Raw genomic sequence first — 23,560 nt, forward strand, 5'->3', positions numbered from 1 at the left:
CTTTTATGATTCCAATCCATTCCTCTTTTGCTGTGGCTCAGCATTTAAATAACCTTTATCAGATGTGACGGTTTAGTCACAGACTTTCCCTAGTGTTTTAAGTGTTATACTTTTCTTTCACAAATATGGGAATGAAATTGCATTCCAGCTCAGCACCCCTAAACATCTGATCCAAGAATCGCTCCTGGTTATAGTATGGCTAAATCTATATTAGTAGAATACCTTGCAGATTCAAAACAGAAGACGACTTACAGATATGTTTTGTTGTTCAACAGAAAAAATGCAAACATTTTGGACATTTGTTTGTATGCCATTTCTGGCAAACAAAAGCCAAAAATTTCATGGTTCAAGCTTTGAAAAGCAGGGATTGGCTGCTTTTCCTGTTAACAAATTTAAGCAATGGTATTTCTTTGAGATAAAAAAAACCTTACAGGTTTTGACAGTTGGTTGCACAAAACAAGCATTGTCAAGGTGTTTGATGTCGTGGAAATTGAAAACCATGTCACACTTTTAAAATCAAACAATTCATATATATTTATCATGATAAAAGCCCTACAAAAATAAAAGCCCTACAAAAATTAATCTAGAATTAACTGAAAATATAAAAGTCAAACAGTAACACAGGCCTCTTTTCTAAATTGACTAATATTAGATTAGGTTAAAACTGACCTCTATACTGAGTGGTATGAGTACTTCTACTTACATAAAGATTAGATATTGTCTTCCAGCATGTCGGCTTTGGCCATAAGATGTGGTTGAAAATATTTGAAGAAAATTGAAGAACAAATTTATTTTAGTTTAAGGTTAAAAAAGAAAGCAAGACAAAGTTGTCCAGGTCCAGTGTGAGGAAAGGACAGTGGATTTAATTATGTTGCTCTCTTACCACTCTTCCTTCCCTCTCTCTTCCTTGTTTGTTTGGGTTTTTTTTTTTCATTTTCTCTTTGTTTTCCTAATTTTCTGTTGTAAAGCACTTTGGATCAACTGTGTTGTGTGTAAAGTGCTATGTAAATAAAGTTGATTTGATTTGATTTGATTTGATTTTGATTTTGATAGGCTGGCATACAAAAGCTTAACTCAATTTACATATAACTGGTGAATGTATATGCAATGTGTGCATTAGAGGGCGCAATTTCTCTTTGAAAACACACTTTTACGTTGCTTCATGTTGTACAAATGCTATTTGGACAGCTCTAATTAAGAATCAATATGAAAGAGAAGGATCCAATTAATTTGTTTATAAATATGTATATATATTTTAGAAAAGAAACTCAGCTGCCCTGTTAAGTTTAACTAAGTTCATCTTTAATACTGAAACAGAACTCTGAACTAAACTTTGTTCAAATAGATGTCGCTCTGGATTTAAAAATAAAAACACAGCTGGTGGAAGTGTCAGAACAAATGAGTGAATTGTAAAACAAGGTGAAGACGTGTTTTTCTGGATACATCTCTCTAAAAATGATCACAAACAATCTTCAAAATGCCATAAATTCAATGTGATCTAATTGATATCCAGCTGTTTCTCAATGCGTCATTAAGACACACTTTGTCTCCTTCAGTTCAGTGTTTGCGTCCTCTTCTCCATTCAGCTTCATGCGTATCAATCAGCATAAAGATATTCAATGACAGCTAAGAGAGGACCGTGCCAAGTCTAATGTGAAGGTCACTAAGTTGATTCCAACCCCTCCGTGTGTCAGAGGGGCGGGCTGATTTAAGAGTGGGAGGTTTACAATCCTCCACTTTTCAGCTGAAGATTCTCCGGGGAATATCAAACTACCACGTCTGCAGAGGGGATAGAGAGAGGAAGAGGAGAGGGGATCAAAATAAGCAGCGTGCAGGATAGAGAAGAGAGGACAGCGAGGAGTAAAGACAGCTTTATGAAAACAAAGGCGGCTGCAACATCTGGAGCGAGGCGTGAGCTTCATTTGGAGAGAAGTACGCACAGCCAGAAGCTCCAGCGCCCACACTTCCTGCTCCCCATGTCCGTCCTTTTGGTTAAAAGTTAAAGAGAAGAATGCAAAGACTTTACAAATAGCTGCGGTTGTTTAAGTTACTCAAGTATAGTTGCAGAGACGCACAGCTGCATATTCCCTGGAAACGACCATCGTCATACACGCACAGCTGCGCTCGGAAAATCATTTATGGGATACATTTTTCGATAGACGATGTTTTGACAAATAGCAAAGAGAAGTGTGGGTCAGCTGTTATTAGAGGATCTGTCTGTTTTTAACTGTATCTGGACAGTCGAGGGATGGCACCGGAGCTCAAGATGCTTCTTCGACTGCTGCTGCTGGCAGTGGTGTGGGAGCTGAGCGCACAGGGAGCGACGGAGCGACAAGTCAATCCAGAGGTGAGGCATGCAGCCAGACACAAGGATTAACGGGAGAGGGGAAGGAAAACAGAAGGTCATTACAAATCCAGAGTCTGGATTTAAAGAAGTGAGAAAGAAAATATATCCTAAGTGTTCTAACAGATAAATAAACCCAGAATGAATATAAAGCTAGACACAATTAACCCCGAATCTAGATCACTCAATCCAGAATAAAGCAACAAATCCAGTTAAATCAGTCTAATACTTATTTGATAACAGATTTATCCATCCGGACTCATCTGGACTAATTCATCAGAATTGACCTTCTGATTAAAAAGCCAAGCCTGAGTCACGTGAGGCAAGTGTCAAGTGATTAATCCAGATAAATGTATCAGTATTAAAGGATAAAACCAGATTAATAAATTCAGAGAGAGCCAGATAAGCAAATCCTGAATCATGTAAACAAGTCCTGTATCAAGTGATGAAACCAGATATATTAACTCAGTAGCAGGGAGAAAGCTGACTCAACAAATTCTGTAAATCCAGAGACATAAATCTAATTTCAAGGAATAAATCAAAAAAGGGCAGATTAAAGGAGTAAACAAAATGAGTGAATGCAAAGAAGAATAGGTCAGAAAAATCTAACCAAAATAGATGATTCAAACTGATATGGAAGTTCAGACTTTAGCAATAAGTTAAACAAAAGATCAAGCCACAGGACAGGATAAAGAATTTCAGAATAATGAACATACAGAGTTAAAAGGGTTTAAATGGCTCTTGACTGATTTTTACGATCTCAAATTCAATGAACTTAAGTCACAGATTTCCTGAATTGTCAAACAAAAAAAAGTTATCAAACTTTGTTCAAACTTTGCATCCTGCCGGACAATGATTTCAGCAGTTGCCGGTTGGCCCAGAGATCTGGGAAGGGCCTTGACCCTGGGTTAGAGGAAGCAGCCCATAATGATAATGGCGCTCATGAAAACACTGAGAAATGCTGAGAGGGCAAAAGCAGGAGAGAGAGAGAAAAAGCAAATAAGGAGAAATGCATGAGCTTGTATTGTGGTCTGGACAGAGACAGAGGCAATTTTTGTTGGAGTGGGGTGTGGGGGGATTGATAGTCGTGGGTATATAGTTCTATTCACAGGGATGGGGAGATGTAATTGTTGACATCTGTCCTGAGTTAAGGCTCAGCGGACTGCAGGGAGGTGGGTTTTTTACAATCTGAAAACTTCTGCAGCATCTCAACCATGGTCAGTTGTGGAAAAACCCCCACCACAGTTTGAACCCTAACTCAGAACATTAAAGACTTCCAATAACCCACTGAGCTGAGCTGAGGTTGCAGGTTTAAGTAGTGCTGTTGAGTCGGGAAGACTGTTTAGATTATCCTGTTTTTTTCTGGGCTGTTCTGTTTACTCAGGTCTGATCTCTTCTGTCTGCAGTATCAGTCAGCCTACGTCACACAGTCAGATTTCCCTGTTTGAAGTTTTGTGCTACTGCTGCAGGAAGTGACATGCTTATGATTCCCCTCTACACACCTGCTTCCTCCAGCATCATTAGTCAGTACTGTGTGAACTAGAGAAAGGGGGTTTGTGTTCATGCAGTCATGAGAGCAGGGAGGCTGAAATGATTTGGGAAGGCTAAATAGTGGTGCCAAGAATCTCGATAGTCACTGCCTTTGTCTGTCGAATAATATTTCCAGCTGTGCTAGTGGAAGAAGCTCGAGTTAACACCACTGACCTACATACCGCTCCCAACCTAAAGGCACAACACAATTCATTTTTATTGACTCAAATGTAAACTGAAGAGCAGATCTTACACCACAGATCATTGTATTTTTAATTAAAGCTACTGTGAGGAGTTTTTAGCTGGATATGAAACAGATGCCAATGTCTCAATATGACCTAAACCATCAAACACAACCATCAGCAACATGATTGATCATTTCTGTTTCTTGTTTTTAAGGTCTGTAACTAATCCTGAAGGGTATGTGTCAGGGCCAAATGAGTTACAGCAAGCTGAAGAAAGAGCCTTTGTTTACATTTTCTGATTCACAGTGAGTGATACGTTTGGTACAAAAGAGCAGGATAAGATTTTTTATCAGATAACACCACATGTACAGGCAGGAGGTAATGCTTTGTCCACAGAGGGCAACATGACGACACTAGCCAAAAGTTCCACTCAGGAGCTTTAGAGAAAAACAACAGATTATAGTTTAAAACTTGTGTCACTCAGTAGATCTGTGTTCAGAGGAGCAAACCAAATGGAAAGGACAAAGGCAGTTATTCTATGGATGTGTTTGTAAAGGAATTTCCCAAAGAGACTGTTAAATATGTAATAAATTAAACTTTAACAGAACAAAAGAAAACATAAAGTGCAAGTTCTTTCACAATAAGAGCCTTTCAAACATCTTATTGCAATATTCTATGTCCGAGCCTTTGTGTGCGTGTCAGCTGAAAGAGCTGCACAGGAAGTCTGAGAATAAAAAAGATAGTCGAGACTAATTTAGTTATCAACCGTTTAATGGAGGTACAGACCGAAAGATGGTTCAGGTTAACTGTTACTTTGTAAACAAGGTGGGTCCTCTAAGAGTCCTTTAATTTTGTATCTTTGAATTTGATCAAGAAGAACAGAAATATAAACAGCAAAGATGCAACCTTACTCACAGAGAGCTTTGAACACGTTTCATTTACATCAGAAAGGGGGACCTTGCAAAAAGCAATGCTTGGCTTTTATGTGCAATGACCAGTTGAGGTGGAAATTTGCACCAAAGTGCAGAACAGGCTTGTCCTGAAGTGCACTGGAAAGTTTATTGGTCAATGAGTTTATATTCATTTAGTGATTCACCTCTTCTGTTTTTAAGAGGGTTTTTACAAAACCACATTTGGGGATGTTTGTGACGTACGTTGCCTCAACAAACCCACAGCTGATCAGTTTCAGTACACAGCTCTTCTCCAGAGTGGGATGTTTTAATTAACCAAAGTGGGATTAAGTGAGTGGTCAGCCTTGTCGTTTGTCTGTTTGTGAGTTCTGCGTTGGTGAGATAAACAGTCGGGGGATGTAAAGATGCAGAAGTCATTTCCTGTGGTCTTTGGCAGAGACAGGAAGCGGGCAGTGGAGTTTCGGGACTAAGAACACCTTGGTGTGTCAGCAACCACCTGTCCATGACACATGCACGGACCCATGCATCCATGCACACACGCACTAACGTACATGCACACACAGAAATAGTTTGGAGCTGAAGTCATTGACTACAAAGGAAGATGGGCGGATATAAAATGAGATGATTAAAGCAAAGCGAGGAGGACAGTGAGGAGGCTGTTTATGAGTAGAAAGGAAGCCATTGTGGTGATGGCAGTGATGCAATCTGGGAAAAAGACATTTGGAAAATGAAGCAATTATTTTGTTGAATGGGACAGGAAGTATATCATAGCTGACATGCAGACATCCTGTATGAATCCATGCCTTTCTTTTCTTACTTCTAAAGAAAATTAAAATATGATTTATTGTAAGCTTTACTCATGTCCCATGTAGACTTCTTGCTCGTCTTTAGAGGAACAAAAGGAAGGAAGGGAGCGTAGATTTCAGACAAAGCCACATCCCGAATATCACCAGTGGGTGGCCCAGAGGCGGCCTCCCTGAGGAAAGATAGGAGGTGTTACAGGAAATAAGGTTATATGCAAAGTCATTACCTCATTTCCTGTCCACAAAGGAAGCAAGCAATGAGCAAATTTTAGGGGTAGTTTTCTTTTTTTATCCAGAGACAAAATCCTGCCACTGAGGTTTACTAGGGATTAAATTCTTGCTCCAATGACACTGAAAGAGTTTTTCCACTCTTTTGTCAACGAAGCCTTAATGGTGTCGGCTGGAGAATTCTTGTTTTAATAGACAGCAGCTGGTGGAATTAGACACACACACACACACACACACACACACACACACACAGAGAGAGAGAGAGAAAGAGACACACACAAAGTTTTAAAGACTTTCCTACATGTGTTGTGGCCGCAGGGGTCTTCAAACTCATAAATGCCGTCCTTGAGGAACAGCTTTGGTGCATGTTCATTCAGCAAGAAAGAGTTAAACATCTCAATTTTAAAGTTTTCCATTGATTATAAACAACACACAAACTCTCTCTCACACACAAACACACACACACACAAACACACACAATCACGTGTTAACAACAAATAACAAGCTAAGCAAAGAGGGGGCATTCATTTTATGTGTTTATGACATCTGACACAATACTGCAGCTCTCTGAGCAGAGTGAGAGGATGTTTAATGAGCAGCTGTGTATGTGTATGTGTATGTGTATGTGTGTGTATGTGTGTGTGTGTGTGTGTGTGTGTGTGTATGTGTGTGTGTGTGTGTGTGTGTGTGCGTGTGCTGTATACCCAGCATGCTTCAGTTGGACTCCCATCGCTGTTGACCAGAGTTTCTTTCCATTTGGCCCACACCAAACGGAACAACTGACTCCTCTTCTCTGAAATCCAATCCCTCGCTCTCCCTCTCTCATCCTATGTAAAAGGAGCGCTCTGCCCCCTCACATGCATAGCAACCGTTGTTTGATTTGTGTATATCTTCCATTAAACAATAAAACTTGCATCACGGCATGGAAGCCAGCTGCACCCTTTACCTCAGACTCATGGAAATGGCTTCCTAAAAAGTACCTTCAGTTAGAAAATCGAGCAATTAAGAGCAGCAGTCTTCAGTACACTAAACCTGCGGTTAACATGGAGCTCTGTTTTTTACATAAGGAGGTTTAAGGCGTTATGTGGTACGATTGTGAGGAAGTTCAACTCATTAAAAAATAAAAGAGAGGGGAAATTATTATTTAAATCAAAGACCTGCATTAACACATCTGAAACAAATAAGCTCTAGTTTTGCAGAGTGCAGGAAAATAATCAGTTAGAGAATGTTTGACTGCAAAACAAAATATAATTCATAAACAGACGAGCTATGACAAAGCAGATATGACTAAAGGGTTAAAAAGTTGTCTTAAAGGGATTAATAAACAGCTTAAATATTTGTCTCTATGTAGTTGGATAAACAGTTAAAGGTTAGCTTAAAGTAGTCTGATTAAATAATGGATAAACTATGAAAATAAAAAGCTGAAAGTAATTATAGTTCTCTTAATTTTATGGACAGATGGTTAAACATTTAGCTTAGAGTAATCCTGCAGTGAGCTTAAAGCTGCTGTTGGTAGAAATGGTGTGAAAATCGTTGCTTTTTTCTGCTGGGTTTGGAGAAGAGGTCATAATGCCCATCGGTACTCATCGGTAAGTGGAGTAATTGGAGACTATTGCGAAATCTCTGCGTTTTCCAATGCCTTTAAATCAAGCGATGTTATTGTCCCCCTTGTTCCCGTTATGATGGACCAATCATAGCTAATCTCCAATCCTCTGTCGTGATTGGTTAAGGGGCGGCCCCAAATATGTCCTCGGATTGGTTATGAGTCCGGCACTCTCATGACTGCACATGCCGATCTGTGTTGGGGGGCTAAGGGGAAATCTGGTTTGGAGGGATAGGGTTGACATTCGAAGTCTCTCTCTCTCTGAACATATGTTTACTCTGTGACTACCAACAGCAGCTTTAATGTCATAGATAAACTGTTTTAAAAGGTTGGTCTAAAGTCATTGATAAACTGCTAAAACTGTTAGCTTAAATTAATAGACTAATGAGGCCTGCAGTTAAAGTGTGCGCCCCATGTATACAGAGGCTGTAGTCCTTATTGCAGCAGTCACTAGTTTGACTCCCAGCCCCATCCATTTGTTGACTATCTTTGCACACTCTCTGCTTCCCACATTTCCAGTCTCACTTCAGCTGACTAGTCCAATAAAAAAATAAATAATAATACATTAAAAAGATAAATAAAGTATATGAATTTATTGAAAAACTTTGCTTAAATTCATGAATAAACGAATTCAAGAGAGTCTAGCGCCCCCACAGTCAATCTAGGCCTTTTTAATTAATAAATATGTTTAAAAGACCTATGCTAACCATGCTAATGGTTAACTTGAAGCGATGGTTAAGTAGTGTGAATAGTTAGCTAAAAGTAACAGCTATGATGTTTTCAGAAAGAAGGCATCATGTAATGGATACCTTTTTTTTAAGTTAGCCTGTGATGGATAAACAGTTAAAAAAAATAGTGACTCAGCAGTTCAAATTGTGATCTTTATATCATGAATAAATATTTGAAATTATAGATTGTTAACTAAAGTGTACTCAAGCTGTCCAGCACAGCTGGTCCCAAAAGGTGGGGAGCCTCTGTTTCAGCTACATCAAAAGACTGTTAAAGTTTGGTCATCTCCTATGCCACAGTAAATAATGACCATTTCCTCTTCCTGCTGATGCTTTAGCTGCTCAGCCCATATGTGTGGTCAAAAAGTAGCTGAGTGCAACAGTGAATAAGACTTTTTCAAGTCAACGTCAGGACCCATGAAAGAGGTGTGGGAGTGAAGAACAACTGTTCAGTGTCACTCCACAGCAGTCTTTTGACTGAGCTTGGAGCTAAGTTAAGATATCGTAGAAAAGAAAACAGAGAGCGTGTGTAAAATACAAGACTAAGGTCTTAAGCACAGTCAAGCCATGAACACCCTCTTTTCTAACATTCACACTGAACTGAGTCCAATTCTGAGATAAGTTTGGTTTCCCCGCTCATGTGGATGTGCTGTAACAGTGGCAAACAGTGAGTCTTTATGTGTCTTCTGGAGTCTCCATGTGTGAGTCAGACCAGAAAGGGCTCATTCAGGGGTGAAGTCTAAACACAGAGACCTACATGTCTCTTTAGGACAGACACCGAGGGAGACATTAGACCTTCAAGCGCCTCCAAAATGTCATGCTGCCATCCGCTGCAGCCCAAACTCACACAAGTAGAGTCAAGCTGGAATAAAAAACCCACAGACCCAAGCAGATAACCCATGTCAGCACTACTTGCACACATTTGCTTTGTGCTGTATGGAAAAATGCTAAATCACAGTATTTAGCAACTTTAAGCTGCAGATATGCAGCAATAATTGAGTGAATCTGGGTGTGGTTGCTTATAAGTATTTGCCTTCAAGTCTCTGGGTTTTCCATAAGACAGGGATGAAGGAGAAGAGAGGAAAAGGGGTGGAGTGACGAGGCGAAGACAGAGACATGGACGTGGGGGAAGAGTTTGACTTTGAGGTTTGGATGCAACAAGGAAGAAATTCCCGGTTAAATTACTGACTGACGCTGCTGCTCGGCTGGAGACATGGGCTGAGGTTGCCCAAGGCCTGAGTCTCACCCTGGGACACTCCCTATCTTCTCTTCTCTTCTCTCTCTTTCAATCTCCTTCTCTGCAAAAATAACACCTATACCTCTGGTTTGCTAAGAGGACAGTCGTAAACAGACTATGTCCAATATGTGGGATCTAGCCTTAGTATGGGGAGAACAACAGACCCAAGACAAGCCAGGTTTTGGGTGCCTTACCAGCACAGTCAGCTCTCTACCTAATCCAAACAACAAACAAATCCTCAAAGTGCAGTACAAGCTCACTAAATACGAATATTGAAGTGGTCTCGTTTTTTACAGCTTTTACAATAGTCTCAGTGTTTTTTCTCCAGCTCTAGTCTGAGAGGGAAAGAGTTCAGGAGAAACTGTGTGGGAGAGGTGTAGAGCAAAGCCGCTGGCACAGCTCCAGATGTCAAACCAGCACCGCAGAAAAATGAGTTTCCAGGGGAAAGTAAGGTCAAACTAAGTGAGGTCCAAGGGATCTGAAGACTTGAAAAACTCAGTGGCCATTGTAATGACTACTTCAAATTAATACTTTCTTCATGTACAAAACCCAACAGAAGGGATAGGTTCAGTTATAACTGTTGCAATCTGCACGGAAAGACAAACAAGTGCTAACAGAACGTCGAAACTGAAGTTAATCTTCAACCTTCTGGAGAGCTTTTCCTCATTCTGTCTGTAGCTGAAACCTGAGCTGTCTTTGTTTAAAGCTTTTTGGGGATCTAGGCTTTTAGTTGTTCTTTTCTTCTGACCTTTAAGCCAACTATGTTTCTCTCTTGAGAGCCAACAGTTGATGGTTGGATAGTTTTTGTGTTTAGTCATTAAATGGAGATGAGCCAGGTGCTTGAAATAATGATGGTCTTAAATTCCAGATACCAAAACACGGAAAGATGTTCAGGGGTTGCTTTTGCTGTCAGGGAGGAATGTGTTTTTGCTGCAGTCACATCAAAACATCCTGCACTTGTTTTCTCTGTACCCCATAATAAACACCATACAAACTAGTTCCTTCAGCCTGATTCAGCTTTGTTAGACAACCAAATAAACAGGTGAGATTAAACAGATGATGTTGTTTTGTTTCTACGTCTGTTTCTAATTTAGCTTTCTTAAACTCTGCAAAGTCAGCCTGGATTCCTTGGTTTAATTTCTCCTGAGTGTCTCACTGTCATCTCTTCCTTGTTTTTCTTTAAAGTCATGGTTGCAGCAATACGGCTACCTCCCCCCAGGGGACTTACGGACCCACGCCCTCCGCTCCCCAAACTCTATCTCCTCAGCCATCGCCGCCATGCAGAGGTTCTACGGCCTCACTGTGAGCGGCAGCTTTGACATCAAGACCATCGAGTAAGCACCTTGAGAAGTACAGCCTCCACACAGGGTCATATTCAAAGTAATAGAGCATTTCTTACCTTTGATTGTGTGCACCATGTCATGTCTTTAACAGAGCCATGAAGAAACCACGCTGTGGTGTCCCAGATAAGTTTGGTGCCGAGCTGAAGACCAACCTGAGGAGGAAGCGGTACGCCATCCAGGGCCTGAAGTGGAACAAGAATGAAGTCACATTCTCGTAAGTCTGCAAAGTGAATGTGCAGCGACTGCAGATGCATGGATAACAATACCTAGACTTCAGAATTGTCCAATTCCATGTCTCCCTCTGACACTACTGTGAACATACGGGTTATATAAATGTTTAATGGAAAATAATAATCACTGACACTGATTATTCTGCAAGCTTTGACTAACTCAAAGCTTGTGGTGGTGCTTTTTTATTGTCATTGATCATTTACATGAAAACTGTTGATTTTTAGGGCTACTTGCTGATATTTGGTACATTGTCTGACATACTAACTGTAAACCAACACCCCATTTTAGGCACCATCAAGGGCTGATATAGACTGACACCAGATTTGGAACTTTGCCCCAAATTCACCAACTTTAGAAAATCAACCTTTTTCTAATGTAGCTGAAATGTTCTTCCCAAAGATGTGAAATAACTTAATATATTCCATTTCCTAATTCTCCACTCCCTCTTCCACCCACTCCATTATCAACCTTTTAGGATACAGAACTACACCCCGAAGGTCGGTGAGTACGAGACCCATGAGGCTATCAGGAAGGCCTTCAAGGTGTGGGAGGCCGTCACCCCGCTGCGTTTCAGAGAAATCCCCTACAGTTACATCAGAGACAAGGTGGAGGAATTTGCAGATATTATGCTCTTCTTCGCTGAGGGTTTCCATGGTGACAGCAGTCCGTTTGATGGCGAGGGGGGTTTTCTGGCACACGCCTACTTCCCTAGTAATGGAATCGGAGGAGACACCCACTTTGATGCAGCTGAGCCATGGACTATTGGAAACCGGGATCTGTCAGGTGAGGCTCCGTTGGATCTTTGTTGGTGCTGACATCTTGATAAATGAGGGGGTTTCTCTCCCACCTTGAATCTGATGACACAGAATCTGGGAGCTACTTTGTCTGATGGGAATCAGGACTCCTGATGTTGCAACACAAGTAGCAACATGTCCTGCACTGCCCTGGGCCATGTCAACACTGCAGAAATGGAGAAGTGTTTATTTTTTAAATGTCAGCCCCTTTTTAACTCCACAGTTTCCCAAAACCTGGACTATTTTTGACTACTTGTGTAATTTGTGTATTTTTGTTTGAGTCACATAAAAACATGAAAACCACAACAGTGATTCCTCTTCCTTTAGGACTCAATGTGTCATCAGATCAAGATCAAACCCCTTCCATTCCTGTCATGTATCTGAAAGAAATGGTGTTGACTCTGTTTCAGGGAATGATGTCTTCCTGGTTGCGGTGCATGAACTCGGCCACGCTCTGGGTCTGGAGCACTCTAATGATCCTTCAGCCATCATGGCTCCCTTCTACCAGTGGATGGACACTGACAACTTCCAGCTTCCTGATGACGATCGCAGAGGCATACAGCAGCTTTATGGTGGGTTATTGACTGTTCAAATCACTATCACTAAGAGCCCTAGCTTCACTTCTAGGTTTCAATTTAAGAATCATTTATTTGAAGCATATATGTAGAACTTGAAATGTTGTATTTTTAAATGCATTCAAGTTAATTTTGTCCAAAACCTATCACATGCAAAAATCTGAATTTTCATATGTCCTCGGTCACACAGGGTCTGGATCAGGCCCTCAGCCTCCTCCTGTGACACCGCGTTATCCAAACCACGACCCCCAGCCCACATATGCACCAGACAAGCCCCGCTTTGGCCCCAACATCTGTGATGGACACTTTGACACCATCGCCATCCTCAGAGGAGAAATGTTTGTGTTCAAGGTAGGTCCACGCTAACTTGTCGGACCTCTGATGCTTCAGTTTGTCTGGCTGTCTTTCTGAATCTCTCTTCTCTCTCAGGACAAATGGTTCTGGAGGGTACGTAACAACCATGTTCTGGATGGATACCCAATGCCGATTGGTCACTTCTGGAGGGGATTGCCCACCCATGTCACTTCAGCTTTTGAAAGGGAAGATGGGAAATTTGCCTTCTTCAAAGGTGAGTTTGGCTTTGGTACATTGGTTAAAAGAATGACTAAATTTCCTCTCAAGAAGCAGTCATCACAAACAGCCAATGTGAGATCTTATTCTGTTCTGTGTTGTGGCCTCATTACACCTTTCCCACTCTCCAGGTGACAAGTACTGGGTGTTCACTGAATCCATTCTGGAGTCTGGTTTCCCTAGAAATATTAATGAAATGGGCACTGGGCTTCCCAAAGATCGAATAGATGCAGCTCTCTACTACACCCCCACTGGACAGACATTTTTCTTCAGAGCAAACAAGTAAGTCATCTTTATCTGTGTGTGTGTGTGTGTGTGTGTGTGTGTGTGTGTGTGTGTGTGTGTGTGTGTGTGTGTGTGTGTGTGTGTGTGTGTGTGTGTGTGGCTGTGTGTGTGTGTGGCTGTGTGATTGTGTGTCTCAATAGCCAAAAGGGAAGTGTGCGGAGGTTTATAAACTACTGATTTCAAAGAAAAAAACTTAAAGTCACCAAAAGTTTTCCTGAATCCTCCCCTCCTTGTTTGAAAAACCTTGAGCTACCTAGCTTGCACTGCCTAACCATCTTTGTATTTACAGCATAGTCATGGTTATAAAAAACACTAGGTATAATGTAGCAGTCAGTGATTACAGTGCAAACAGCCACCAACAAAAACAAAGGCATGACAAGTGTATGCTTGTATTGTTGAACTATAACTGAGATTGCACATGCCCAGAGACCAGACATGTTTATTCCTTATCTTAGTCATTTAAGACCTCGCCTGGCTGTTTGGAGAGGAAACACATTCATCAGTCGTACTTCTGCAGAAACGACAATCATTTTGTGGTGTGTCTTGAGGTTCAGTGCAGCAGAAACACAAACACTAGATCATAGCCTTTAGGGTCAAAAGAAAGTCATGTATCATGTTATTTGAGAAGAGTTCAACTGACATCTAAATTTGTGCAGAAAAGTCCCCGGACAAATGTGAAGTCATTCAAGTTTTCTTTTCTGAAGTACTGAAGCCCAAGTCTCCAATCTGTCACAACATGTCTTATGATGGTCTTTGAGGGTTTGTCCAAATCAGGTCTGAAGTGAACTCAATAAGTCCATCACGTTTCAAAAGAAGTCTTTGACTGGTGTTAGACATGCTCAAGTCAAACCTCAACTAGTCTGGGTCCAAGTTATGTCAAACCCCTAGTCTGTGTAGGTCTCAAGTTTTTGAAGACAGCAATGCAAAGCTGTTTTTAATTATTTCATTGAGAAGATAGGACAGATGATAGAGTAGAAAACTGGGAGAGGGAATGATATGTGATAAAAGGCCACAGGTTGGAATTGAACCCAGGCTGCTGGCTTCCAGGACTAGAGCCTCTGTATATGGGGCGTGTGATTTAACCACCAAACTGACGCCCATTGAGCAACACAAAACTTAATGAATTAAAAGCAAGTATCAAATTGCCCAGTTATAACGCCATTTTGGAAGGACAGTCACAGGTACATCAATAATATTTTGGGAATAAACATCACTTTTAGTTGTGACACAGTCTATATGTGTGACTTTTTCCGCTATGGATGGAATATAAGTGATAAGAAATTAGCACAAATTATTTTGGCAGCAAGCAAAAAAGCTGTCACAAGGAAATGGTTGAAACCTGATCCCCCTACTATTGATGACTGGATTGAAATAATATATCAAATTAATATTCTGGAAAAGGCTTTCATTCTCCCTCAAGGTTCAAAAGGAAAGATTTTACAGAATCTGGTCCAAATGGACAGAATATATTAAACCTGTGAGGCCAGATTTCATCTGACTGAATGTTGTGAAGGAGTGAAGATGTGGTTAATTTCTATTTTATCTTTAGCTTGCTCTTTTTTATTTGATCTATTCCATCTGTACCCTTAAAATGTAATCTTCCCATGTTCTGTTGTATGCCTTAAGTTCCCTAAAAATAATAATAATTGAAGAGCTAAATTGCTGTAGAACTATCAAGTATGTTTTGCCTACTATACATGTTACATTCTGCTGTAGAATAACTACTGACTGTAAAGTGTTTGCTCTTCCTCAATAAAGAAAGAATAAAAGAAACAAAAAACAAGTATCAATCAAATCTAACACTGGTCCGGACCAGTTTTGATTCAAACATCAAGTCTTTTTGAGTCAATTTAAAATTGTAATTAATGGGGTGCTGGTGGCCTAGCAGTCTAAACACCCCACATACAGAGGCTACAGTCCTCGTCACAGTCCCCTGTGACGAGGACTGTTCGATTCCCGGCAGATCGACCATCTCCTGCATGTCTTCCCTCGATCTCTACTCCCCACATTTCCTGTCTCTCTTCAGCTGTCCTATACCATAAAGGCAAAAAGGCCAAAAAAATAACTTTAAAACTTTTTTGGCACCCCATTGTGGACAAAGTGATACCTCTTATCTTTTGTTCTGTACATGCAAAAGTAGTGTTTTCAACAAAAACCTCACCCTGCTGTCTTTTAACAGCCAGTTGTATCACTCAATGTGATTATTTGCCATGAAAACAGCCGAAAAAGGATGTTTCTAAAGTCAAATGTCAATCATGTGGTCTGACACCTACCCCCACTGAGTGGTATAAGGCATTAAAAATGACAACAGAGAAGGTATCAGTGTTGTTGTTTATGGTTTTGTTTGCTTTTGAAGGTCATAAAGAGGCATCAGTGTTGGTTTCAGTCTGTTTCTCAGCTGGTGAAAAACTCCTCATAGTGCCTTTAAAGAAAAAAGTGTAATTAGTGAAGAACGTGCAAATCAGGATGAAAGTCTCTCTCTAGACGTGTGACCATTAACTCACCACAGCCGCTCCTCTCTTAAACTTTGTCTCATCACTTTTCTTCAGGTATTACCGTTTCAATGAAGAAACAAGATCTGTAGACGACAACTATCCGAAACCTATAAGCACATGGCAGGGAGTGCCAGATAACATCAAGGCCGCCTTCATGAGCAAAGATCAAGGTAAGGGTGGTGTGTTAACAAATAATCCCTGGGATTATTTTCTCACATCTGTTGCACTTCCTGTAGCTTTCAGTAAAGATTCAGTTCTCAAATATCTTTTCTCTGCCTCTAACTCTTCCAGCTTACACCTACTTCTACAAAGCCAACAAGTACTGGAAGTTCAACAACCAGATGATGCGTGTAGAGCCAGGATACCCCAAATCAGCCCTTCGTGACTGGATGGGCTGCCCCAACGAAGACCCGAAGACAGACGGAGGAAGAGGAGGAGGCGGACACGACAAGGACAAGGACAAGGACAAGGAGAGGGAGAGGGAGAAGGAGAGGGAGAGGGAGAGGGAGAGAGAGAAGGACAAGGAGCGTGAGGATAGGGACAGAGCTAGAGATAGAGAGAGAGATAGAGAGGATAGGGAGAAGGAGAGAGATAAGGAGACACAGGAGGATACGGAGGTGATCATTATTGAAGTGGATGAGGAGGAAGGGATAGGTGGTGGCAGCGGAGCAGCAGCGGTTGTTCTGCCGCTCTTCCTCTTAGTGTGTGTGATTGCAACGCTGGCGGCTTTGGTGTTTTTCCGTCGGTACGGTACCCCACGCCGACTCCTCTACTGCCAACGATCTTTACTGGACAAGGTTTAGACGGAGGAGGTGGGGAGGGAGAGAGAGGAAAATGTGTGGAGAGAAGGAGGAAAAAAAAGTGGAGAGACATGTTAAACAGAGATCCAAAGATCAGGAGAGAAAGAGATCAAACTGGAGGAAGAGCAGAAGGAAAAGCACACACTTGCATTTTAGATATTTGTACCACTGCCAGATTTCTTTTGCTCTATCTCCCATCCACTCTATCTTTCTCTTTCTCTCTTTCTTTAGTCTCTGCCTCTCTTCTTGTGGTTTCTGACGCCAGCTCATTGCTGTTTGTTTTAGCCTTTTTTAATGTCCTGTTTTTAGATTGTTTTCAGTGGTCAGTGTTTGTGTCTTTGTGAATTTCCGCTTTGAACCTGCCTCTTCACGACGCCCATTCTTGCATGTTCTTTAAGTAAGCCAGAAGAGTATTTGATGGCTGTTCTTCCCCCTCGTTAACTTCGACATACTGACATCAACAAAAACATTGTGAAAAACCACAGTGGCACAGTCACCGTGTTTCCTAATCTTCCAGCTCAGTCACATGTCAGAACCAATATGAACCATATAAGGGAAATGAAACATTAGCCCAAATCCTCGAGAAGCATGAGATCACCGATTCAGAGAAATGCAATGATGTAACTGTGTCTTTACTTTTTTATATCAATGTCTTCAGAGCTGATTTTTATAAGAAGTGATGTTGTCATTATTATTATGACTATTATTATTATTTTTGTTGTTCTTTGTGCAAAGAATGTGTTTTTGTACATTGTCATTAAAAGGTCCTGCTGGACAGTGACATACAGTTTTGAAAGTGGCCTTAATTTTATATATGTGGGGACAGTGAATGGGGAAGGGAATTATGTATTAATGAAACTTGATTGTTTTTTTATCTTGAATCCATCTCAAAATGAAAATAAATTGAAGAACTGAAAATGACTCTTTTTTTGTCATTGTACTTGTTTACAGTTTTCTGATCATGGTGCTATATTATGAGGGGTTGAAAGAAGCTAAACAACAATAATAATGATACTAGTTACAATGATGCTGATAATAGTCTAGTTTTCCTCAATGAGATTGTTTGTTTGTTTCTTCCTCACCTATATTTTTAAGCTTTTCTTACAAAATAAAGTAATTTTAAAAGGCTTCCTGTGCTTTGATTTTCAATACGTCTATCATTCACTCCTCTCTGTCTTTTCATGTGATCATTCGTTTCACTTCTCTTGAGCTGAACTCCAGCTTTCCACTCCTCTGTATTGCAGTAATATTTGAACTTAGGCCTAAACGCTTGTGATATTATCCAACTCTTACCTGGACATTCTCCATCTTCCTCTCTTTATCACTGACACCGCTCTGCTGTCTGGTCTTCCCTAGTCCTCCTGGACCTCCAGGTTTCTTGCTCCCCGACTGCACCGCTCTGCATTACTGGGGCTCTGGAAACTGGCAGGCAAGAATCTGGGTCGGAAAAAAAACAGCAGATCCAAAAGCCTAAGTAGAAACAGTGATGAAGACGAGAGTGTGAAGCCGTTGCTGCACAGCAGGAAAACATATCTCAGCTATACGGTCAAGAAAAAGAGTGTGTGTGTGCATGTGTGTGTGTGTGCTTGTCTTTTCATACTTCTGAGAATCATGCAAAGCAGAGAATATTTCCTTTTTTCCAAGGCTGAAGGTTTTGTTTTGGGGTTTGGTAGGCATCAGAGAGGTTGAGTTTTTCAACATGCTGTGGGATGAAATTAGTTGATGCTGGTCCTCACAACTACAGCAAAACAAACACGTGCCTGTGCATGTTTTTCACCTCTATAAATTTGTTTATTTGTGTATTATGCAATGTGTAAGAGTGCACTCCCATCCGCCATGTGCCAATAAAAGCTCAAACAGCAAACTAAGGCGTCTCCTCGCTCCTTAATGATCCCACTAATGAACAACTGCCACACAGCCGAGAGACTTGCTGTAAAAGATGAGTGACTGCCATAGAACGAAGAGTGGGTGGGGGTAAGCAACTCTATGATATGTTATGATTACAGCAACAGGGCTTTATGCAATTAAAATGATGAGGTATTTTCCTATTGTGCCGAAAAAGATTTAGGGCGCCCATTTGTCTCCACTTTGCTGCGGTGTTTTGAAGAGCTAGGGCTGGAGAGAGAAGTCACGAGGCTTTTTAGGGGGGAGAGGAGGGAGTAGGAAGGAGGGTTAAGTCACATTTGGAGGCCAGAGATGGAGCAGAATTCCACGAACAACATCTGGAATTCCAACTGTATCATGTAGGCCAAACACACAAGAGGACAAGGCAGTAAAGGGATGGGGGATGGGGGTCTGCTTGGATCAGAGGTTTTCTGACTTTATAACGTGTCAAAATAAAAGCTGTGTACAAGAAAAACATGTGTTTTTGATTTTTCTTTTCTTTCCTCTTTCCTTCCAGTTTGTGATTTTATTTGTGCATGATGTTTTCCTTTGCACAAATCATGTCCATGAACTTGCTCACAAGTCAGACATGTAGCTGCAGGTCACTACTCAGTGTTTTCTGTCTTTCCCAGCTGATTCTGCAGGGAAGAAAAGGATTGCCTCAGCATAATTCTTCCCCACAGTCCTCCTTTTTTTTTCATCTCTGTGTAACCGGAGAGTTTTTCTTCACTGTCTGCGGAATGACTCACTTTTCTCTTTTTTTTTTTTTCACAGAGCCCAACAAAAGACCTCACCACAATGCCTCCTTTAGCCACCTTCACTCCTCTGGTTGTCACATTTAACCCAGATACATGAAAAGGTAATTTCCAGTTCAGTCCACTTTCAACAGAAGCTGATCTACAAATCCTTAACTCCTGCATGCCAAGTGCCTTACAACAAACCCACTAATCTCAATCTCTCATCTCTCTGTCTCCATTTAACTCTGCTCAACCATTATCAAGCTCCTTTTATGTTTCTGTCTTACTTCTTACTGGACATTTCCTGTGCTTGTTTAGTTGGCATGTATGTAGCCAGCAGGCTGATGAATGGAAACTTCCAAGTAGGGGAAGTCCTGCTCTTGGCTATTGTGTCTCATAATAGCCACAACCAGAGCATCATACTATAGTGTAATTGCTGCACCAACCTCAGAGTTTCGACTGAGTAACTTTCTCATCAAAAGAGTGAGTGATTAGCAGACAACGGTTTCAGTCTGCCTGGTAACAAGGATGTGGGATGATGGAAAGGGGGGGAAATCTTAGGGGAGAGGAAATGGTGAGTGGCTATATAGGTTACACATGGTTTTCATTTGCATCAGTTAAAGCTCTACCGTGTATTCTGCAACAAAGGACTTGAAAAACCAACAGTTCTGGAGGTTTTCTTGCTCTGGTTTTACCTCTCACAACCTACTAAACATAAACAAATAGGAAGTAAGGAGCTTAATGCATTTTTCTGCAACAAAGGAAGAGGTGATGTGTTTGCATTTGTTTGCTCTTGACCAATAGACCTACAGATGAAGTTTGGGGAGGAGTGGTAGAAATGTGCTTTGCATGTTGGAGGTCATCTGAGTAAAAACCTGTTGATTTTGTGACCCTCAATCATTTGAGTGCCACCATGAGGTCATATTTTTTAACTTAGTTTAAAAGCTCCTCAGTCCCTTGGACAGTTTAAGACTGCACTCCAAGTTAAGTTCCTCCTGCCAGAATCCGTTTTCGAGGAGACCTGAGGAATTTTAACTTTGTTTTTGTCACTGCCTTGTTGTAGCAGTCAGCCAAAAAAAGAGGCAGAGGAGGTCCGCAGCAGAGGAGTGCTGCATTTAAAAAACAGGACTCCTCGCCCTGGCTGAGATAACCCTGATGATGTCACTAGACCACATTTTCTTTCCAAACAGGGCTTTTTAGCCACAATAGTGACACAACGCCGGGTGTGAGCGTCTGATTTTTTACCACCCTTGTCCGAAACAAAGGTTTTCAAAGTTGTTGCCATGAAACTTTGAGCAGACACAAACCGATCCCACTCACTTGTTTCTCTGGTGCTCCCCTGCCTTCTATCTCACTCCACACTGACCGCCCTGAGGGAAATGAAGGAACAAATAAGGACAAATAAGGAACAGTGAAAGTATTTCACTTGTCCAAACTTTTTATCTGTCCTTTCACAAATGTTAGCATGCTAATCAATGAAACCAAGACGCTCAACAGGGTAAACATTCTGCCTGCTAAAAGTATGGATGAAAAATGTTTATTGTTGGCATTGTTAGCTCAAATACTTTTAACAACTCCCTTGTGTTTTGACGTAAACAAAGTTATATATAAGATACTTCACGCATGTGTCACGAAGTTCTCGGCTGACCACGGTGATATGCTGGACCACTTCAGTGATGATGGAGAACAGAAGTTTCCATCTTGATATTCTGATTGAAAAAACAGAAAAGGCACATTTGATCAGATTTTTCATATTTGTGTCTGGACATAAAAAAAAAATACAACAAACAAGCACATTCGATGATACCACTCATTCATAAAATACTGTAATCAGAAAGAGACGCACACCTGATGATGTGAAATAAAAAAAGTTCATTCTCATATCAGATGGGAACATTTTCCAGAGACAGGAGAGACGATTTGACAGGACTCTTTTTATGGAAGCTGCTGATTAAGAAGGAGATTAGCATCATTTCTATTTATTTTATTTTTATTCTATTTTATTCTTTTTAAATAATTTAATCAAATTAAACATTTTCTGGTATTGATTTGATTTTTTATTTAATTGTTTGATATGATTTTAATTGATCTTTGTTTTTAAGTATTTCATATCACATTCCTCTGTCTTGTTTTAGTCTTGTATCTTTTTACCTATTGCTGTTGTTTTCTGTCTCTGTTCTTTTGTGAAGCACTTTAGGCTGCATGCTTGAATATTTGAATGATGTTTTATAAATAAAAATGAGTTGAGTTGAGAGATGTGACGAGTCATCAAAAACCATGCAAACAGGTAAATTATTACTGATGGGAATAAGTGTTTTCTTTTCAACGTGGCAGGTTATTTAAATTGGAGCTGAAACTATATTGTAGAGGCCTGGCCAATAAAGATGACTGATATTTTTTTTGATATATTTTTTTTGACCAAAGTGCTTAGTTTACATTCATAATTTATGATTTTAAAAATGTAAGTTTTTAAAATAAAAGTTTTTAGGGATAAAAAAAGTGCTGAAAAAAAACAAAATTGAGCAGTTTTGCACTGGTATGTTTTCACTCCAACACAAGAGTGCTCTAGAGCAAGGGTTCCCAAAGTGTGGGTCTGGACCCCCTCAGGGGTTGTGAGGTGTCTCCCGGAATGTTTTTTTTTTAGTTATCTTAAAATAATACAATTTACCCATTATAGTGAAAGATATCGACAAAAATAGTAGCTAAACTTGAAATAAAACCTTGAAAATAGAAAATGTGATGAGTCTGCATTCTGAAGTTTAGGGTTAATGAACAGTTAATTATCAAAAGCATCAATATCAGTAGGTTAATTCATAATAGCACAGGAAACACAGCCACATGCTAATATAGGTAGGCTAATTTATGCAGACCAGCTAAATGAAGCCACATTAAATCACTTAGGGAGATAATGGGGGTCACGAGTCTCTGGCACCTATATTTTGGGGTTTGTGGGCTGAAAAGTTTGGGAACCCCTGCTCTAGAGAGTTCTTAGATTGTGTTGTAAGACAAAAACAAACCCGATATAAAACTTGAATATCTTAATCTGGGTTAAGACCAGCTTCTTCAGAGAAGTTGGTGAATGAGGCCCAAAGAGTCCACACCATCTCTGCTGCTTCGTGAGCCATGAGTATGAGCAAACATGCAGGATCCCAGATCAGCCTTTCAACCAGGGGACATACGTGGAACGCAGCCATTGTTAAGATTATTAATCACTCCGTATCTCTTCCTGTTTATGGCAAATCACAATACTGTGAAAGGTCCGATGAGGGTCTGCTTTCCTGTAAATGCATTGTTGTTCAAAGTCTTTAAGGAACACTTTTAAAGGGTGCAGAAATAGTTCTTTAACTGCCTTACACACACACACACTTTATTTGTGGTATGTGCACACTGCCAGAGAAAGAGGGGGATCAATATCTAACACTTTTTTCCATCCTGTCTGCATCTCATTATTCCATTAAGCTCCTCGAGGAGCTATGCATGGAAAACGACTTTCCTCATTAGACAAACATCTCTTTTTGTTTGCCCCTGATGCCCCAGTCCTGGTTTTCTTTCTTCCATCACGTATTCCTGCACAGTTTGTGATCTGCGTTTTCATTGCCACGCAGTTCTGCCCAATGTCTGCCCCCTCAGTGCTGAATCTGCATAAAGGTATCAGCCTGAAGTGAAGTGTCTGCTTTTGTTCCACTAACACAATTCTGCGTTTTGAATTGGGCGTGGTTTAGTGGGAGAGGTCTCTTTTAAACATCCAGGGGGAGGAGCAGTGTGGGAGAAAGAAATGCAGGTGCAAGGAAGTTTAACGATAAACATTTAAAGCCTTTTAAGGCTCCTTTTTTCAAACCCCTGTCTTGTGTGCACTGTGGTTTCCCAGGCCTGCAGAAAAACTTCTCCATCAGAGGAGATGCTGATTCAGACCCTCCAAACCCAGCTACCCTCTTTTTGACCCAGCCATATCCGCAAGGAAACCCCCCTGATTCCTGAATTTCTCAGGGCCTGAACAGGATAGCAGACACATTTAATCTAAAATATAAATATACATCACTGTCTGAACTGTCTAAACTCTTTAGACCGCAGAAAGTAGCAGAGACCCCAAAACTCCTCACCCTTCATCCTCCCCCCACACGTCTCCTGCAGTCTATTAATGAAGTATCATACAACCTCATGCTCGGATTGATTCTTCCCTCACCAACCCTTCCATTGCAGGAAGGCACATCTGGTTTCCATGAGCACATACATGTCATCACAAAGACAAGGAGGGGAAGACTTAAGAAGCAGGGGGA

The 23,560-nt window shown here is 40.7% G+C and overlaps 1 protein-coding gene and 1 long non-coding RNA gene across 2 annotated transcripts; one reads left to right on the forward strand and one right to left on the reverse strand.

The window, feature by feature from the left end:
- The first annotated feature begins 1,735 nt into the window (after positions 1-1,735).
- Positions 1,736-17,583, forward strand: mmp14b (matrix metallopeptidase 14b (membrane-inserted)). Its single transcript, XM_034703704.1, has 10 exons — positions 1,736-2,347; positions 10,755-10,903; positions 11,004-11,126; positions 11,619-11,926; positions 12,348-12,509; positions 12,703-12,863; positions 12,942-13,080; positions 13,214-13,364; positions 15,917-16,032; positions 16,154-17,583. Exons 1-10 carry the CDS (start codon positions 2,249-2,251, stop codon positions 16,663-16,665), a joined length of 1,920 nt encoding a protein of 639 aa, XP_034559595.1. The 5' UTR covers positions 1,736-2,248; the 3' UTR covers positions 16,666-17,583.
- Positions 17,584-17,957: 374 nt separating this feature from the next.
- On the reverse strand, positions 17,958-20,981 carry LOC117827191. Its single transcript, XR_004634158.1, has 3 exons — positions 20,905-20,981; positions 20,604-20,653; positions 17,958-18,099 (listed from the first exon to the last, which is right to left on the reverse strand). It is a non-coding gene; the product is annotated as an uncharacterized LOC117827191 (long non-coding RNA).
- Positions 20,982-23,560: the final 2,579 nt, after the last annotated feature.

Source organism: Notolabrus celidotus, chromosome 15, assembly GCF_009762535.1.
Source record: "Notolabrus celidotus isolate fNotCel1 chromosome 15, fNotCel1.pri, whole genome shotgun sequence".
NCBI classification, from domain to species: Eukaryota; Metazoa; Chordata; class Actinopteri; order Labriformes; family Labridae; genus Notolabrus; species Notolabrus celidotus.

What these genes read in the sequence shown, in the direction of transcription:
- mmp14b (XM_034703704.1), top strand. Translation starts at nt 2,249, where the DNA reads ATGGCACCGGAGCTCAAGATGCTTCTTCGACTGCTGCTGCTGGCAGTG. An exon ending in AGCGACAAGTCAATCCAGAG is followed by an intron (nt 2,348 to 10,754) that starts GTGAGGCATGCA and finishes TTTTCTTTAAAG; the next exon opens with TCATGGTTGCAGCAATACGG. An exon ending in CTTCATGAGCAAAGATCAAG is followed by an intron (nt 16,033 to 16,153) that starts GTAAGGGTGGTG and finishes TAACTCTTCCAG; the next exon opens with CTTACACCTACTTCTACAAA.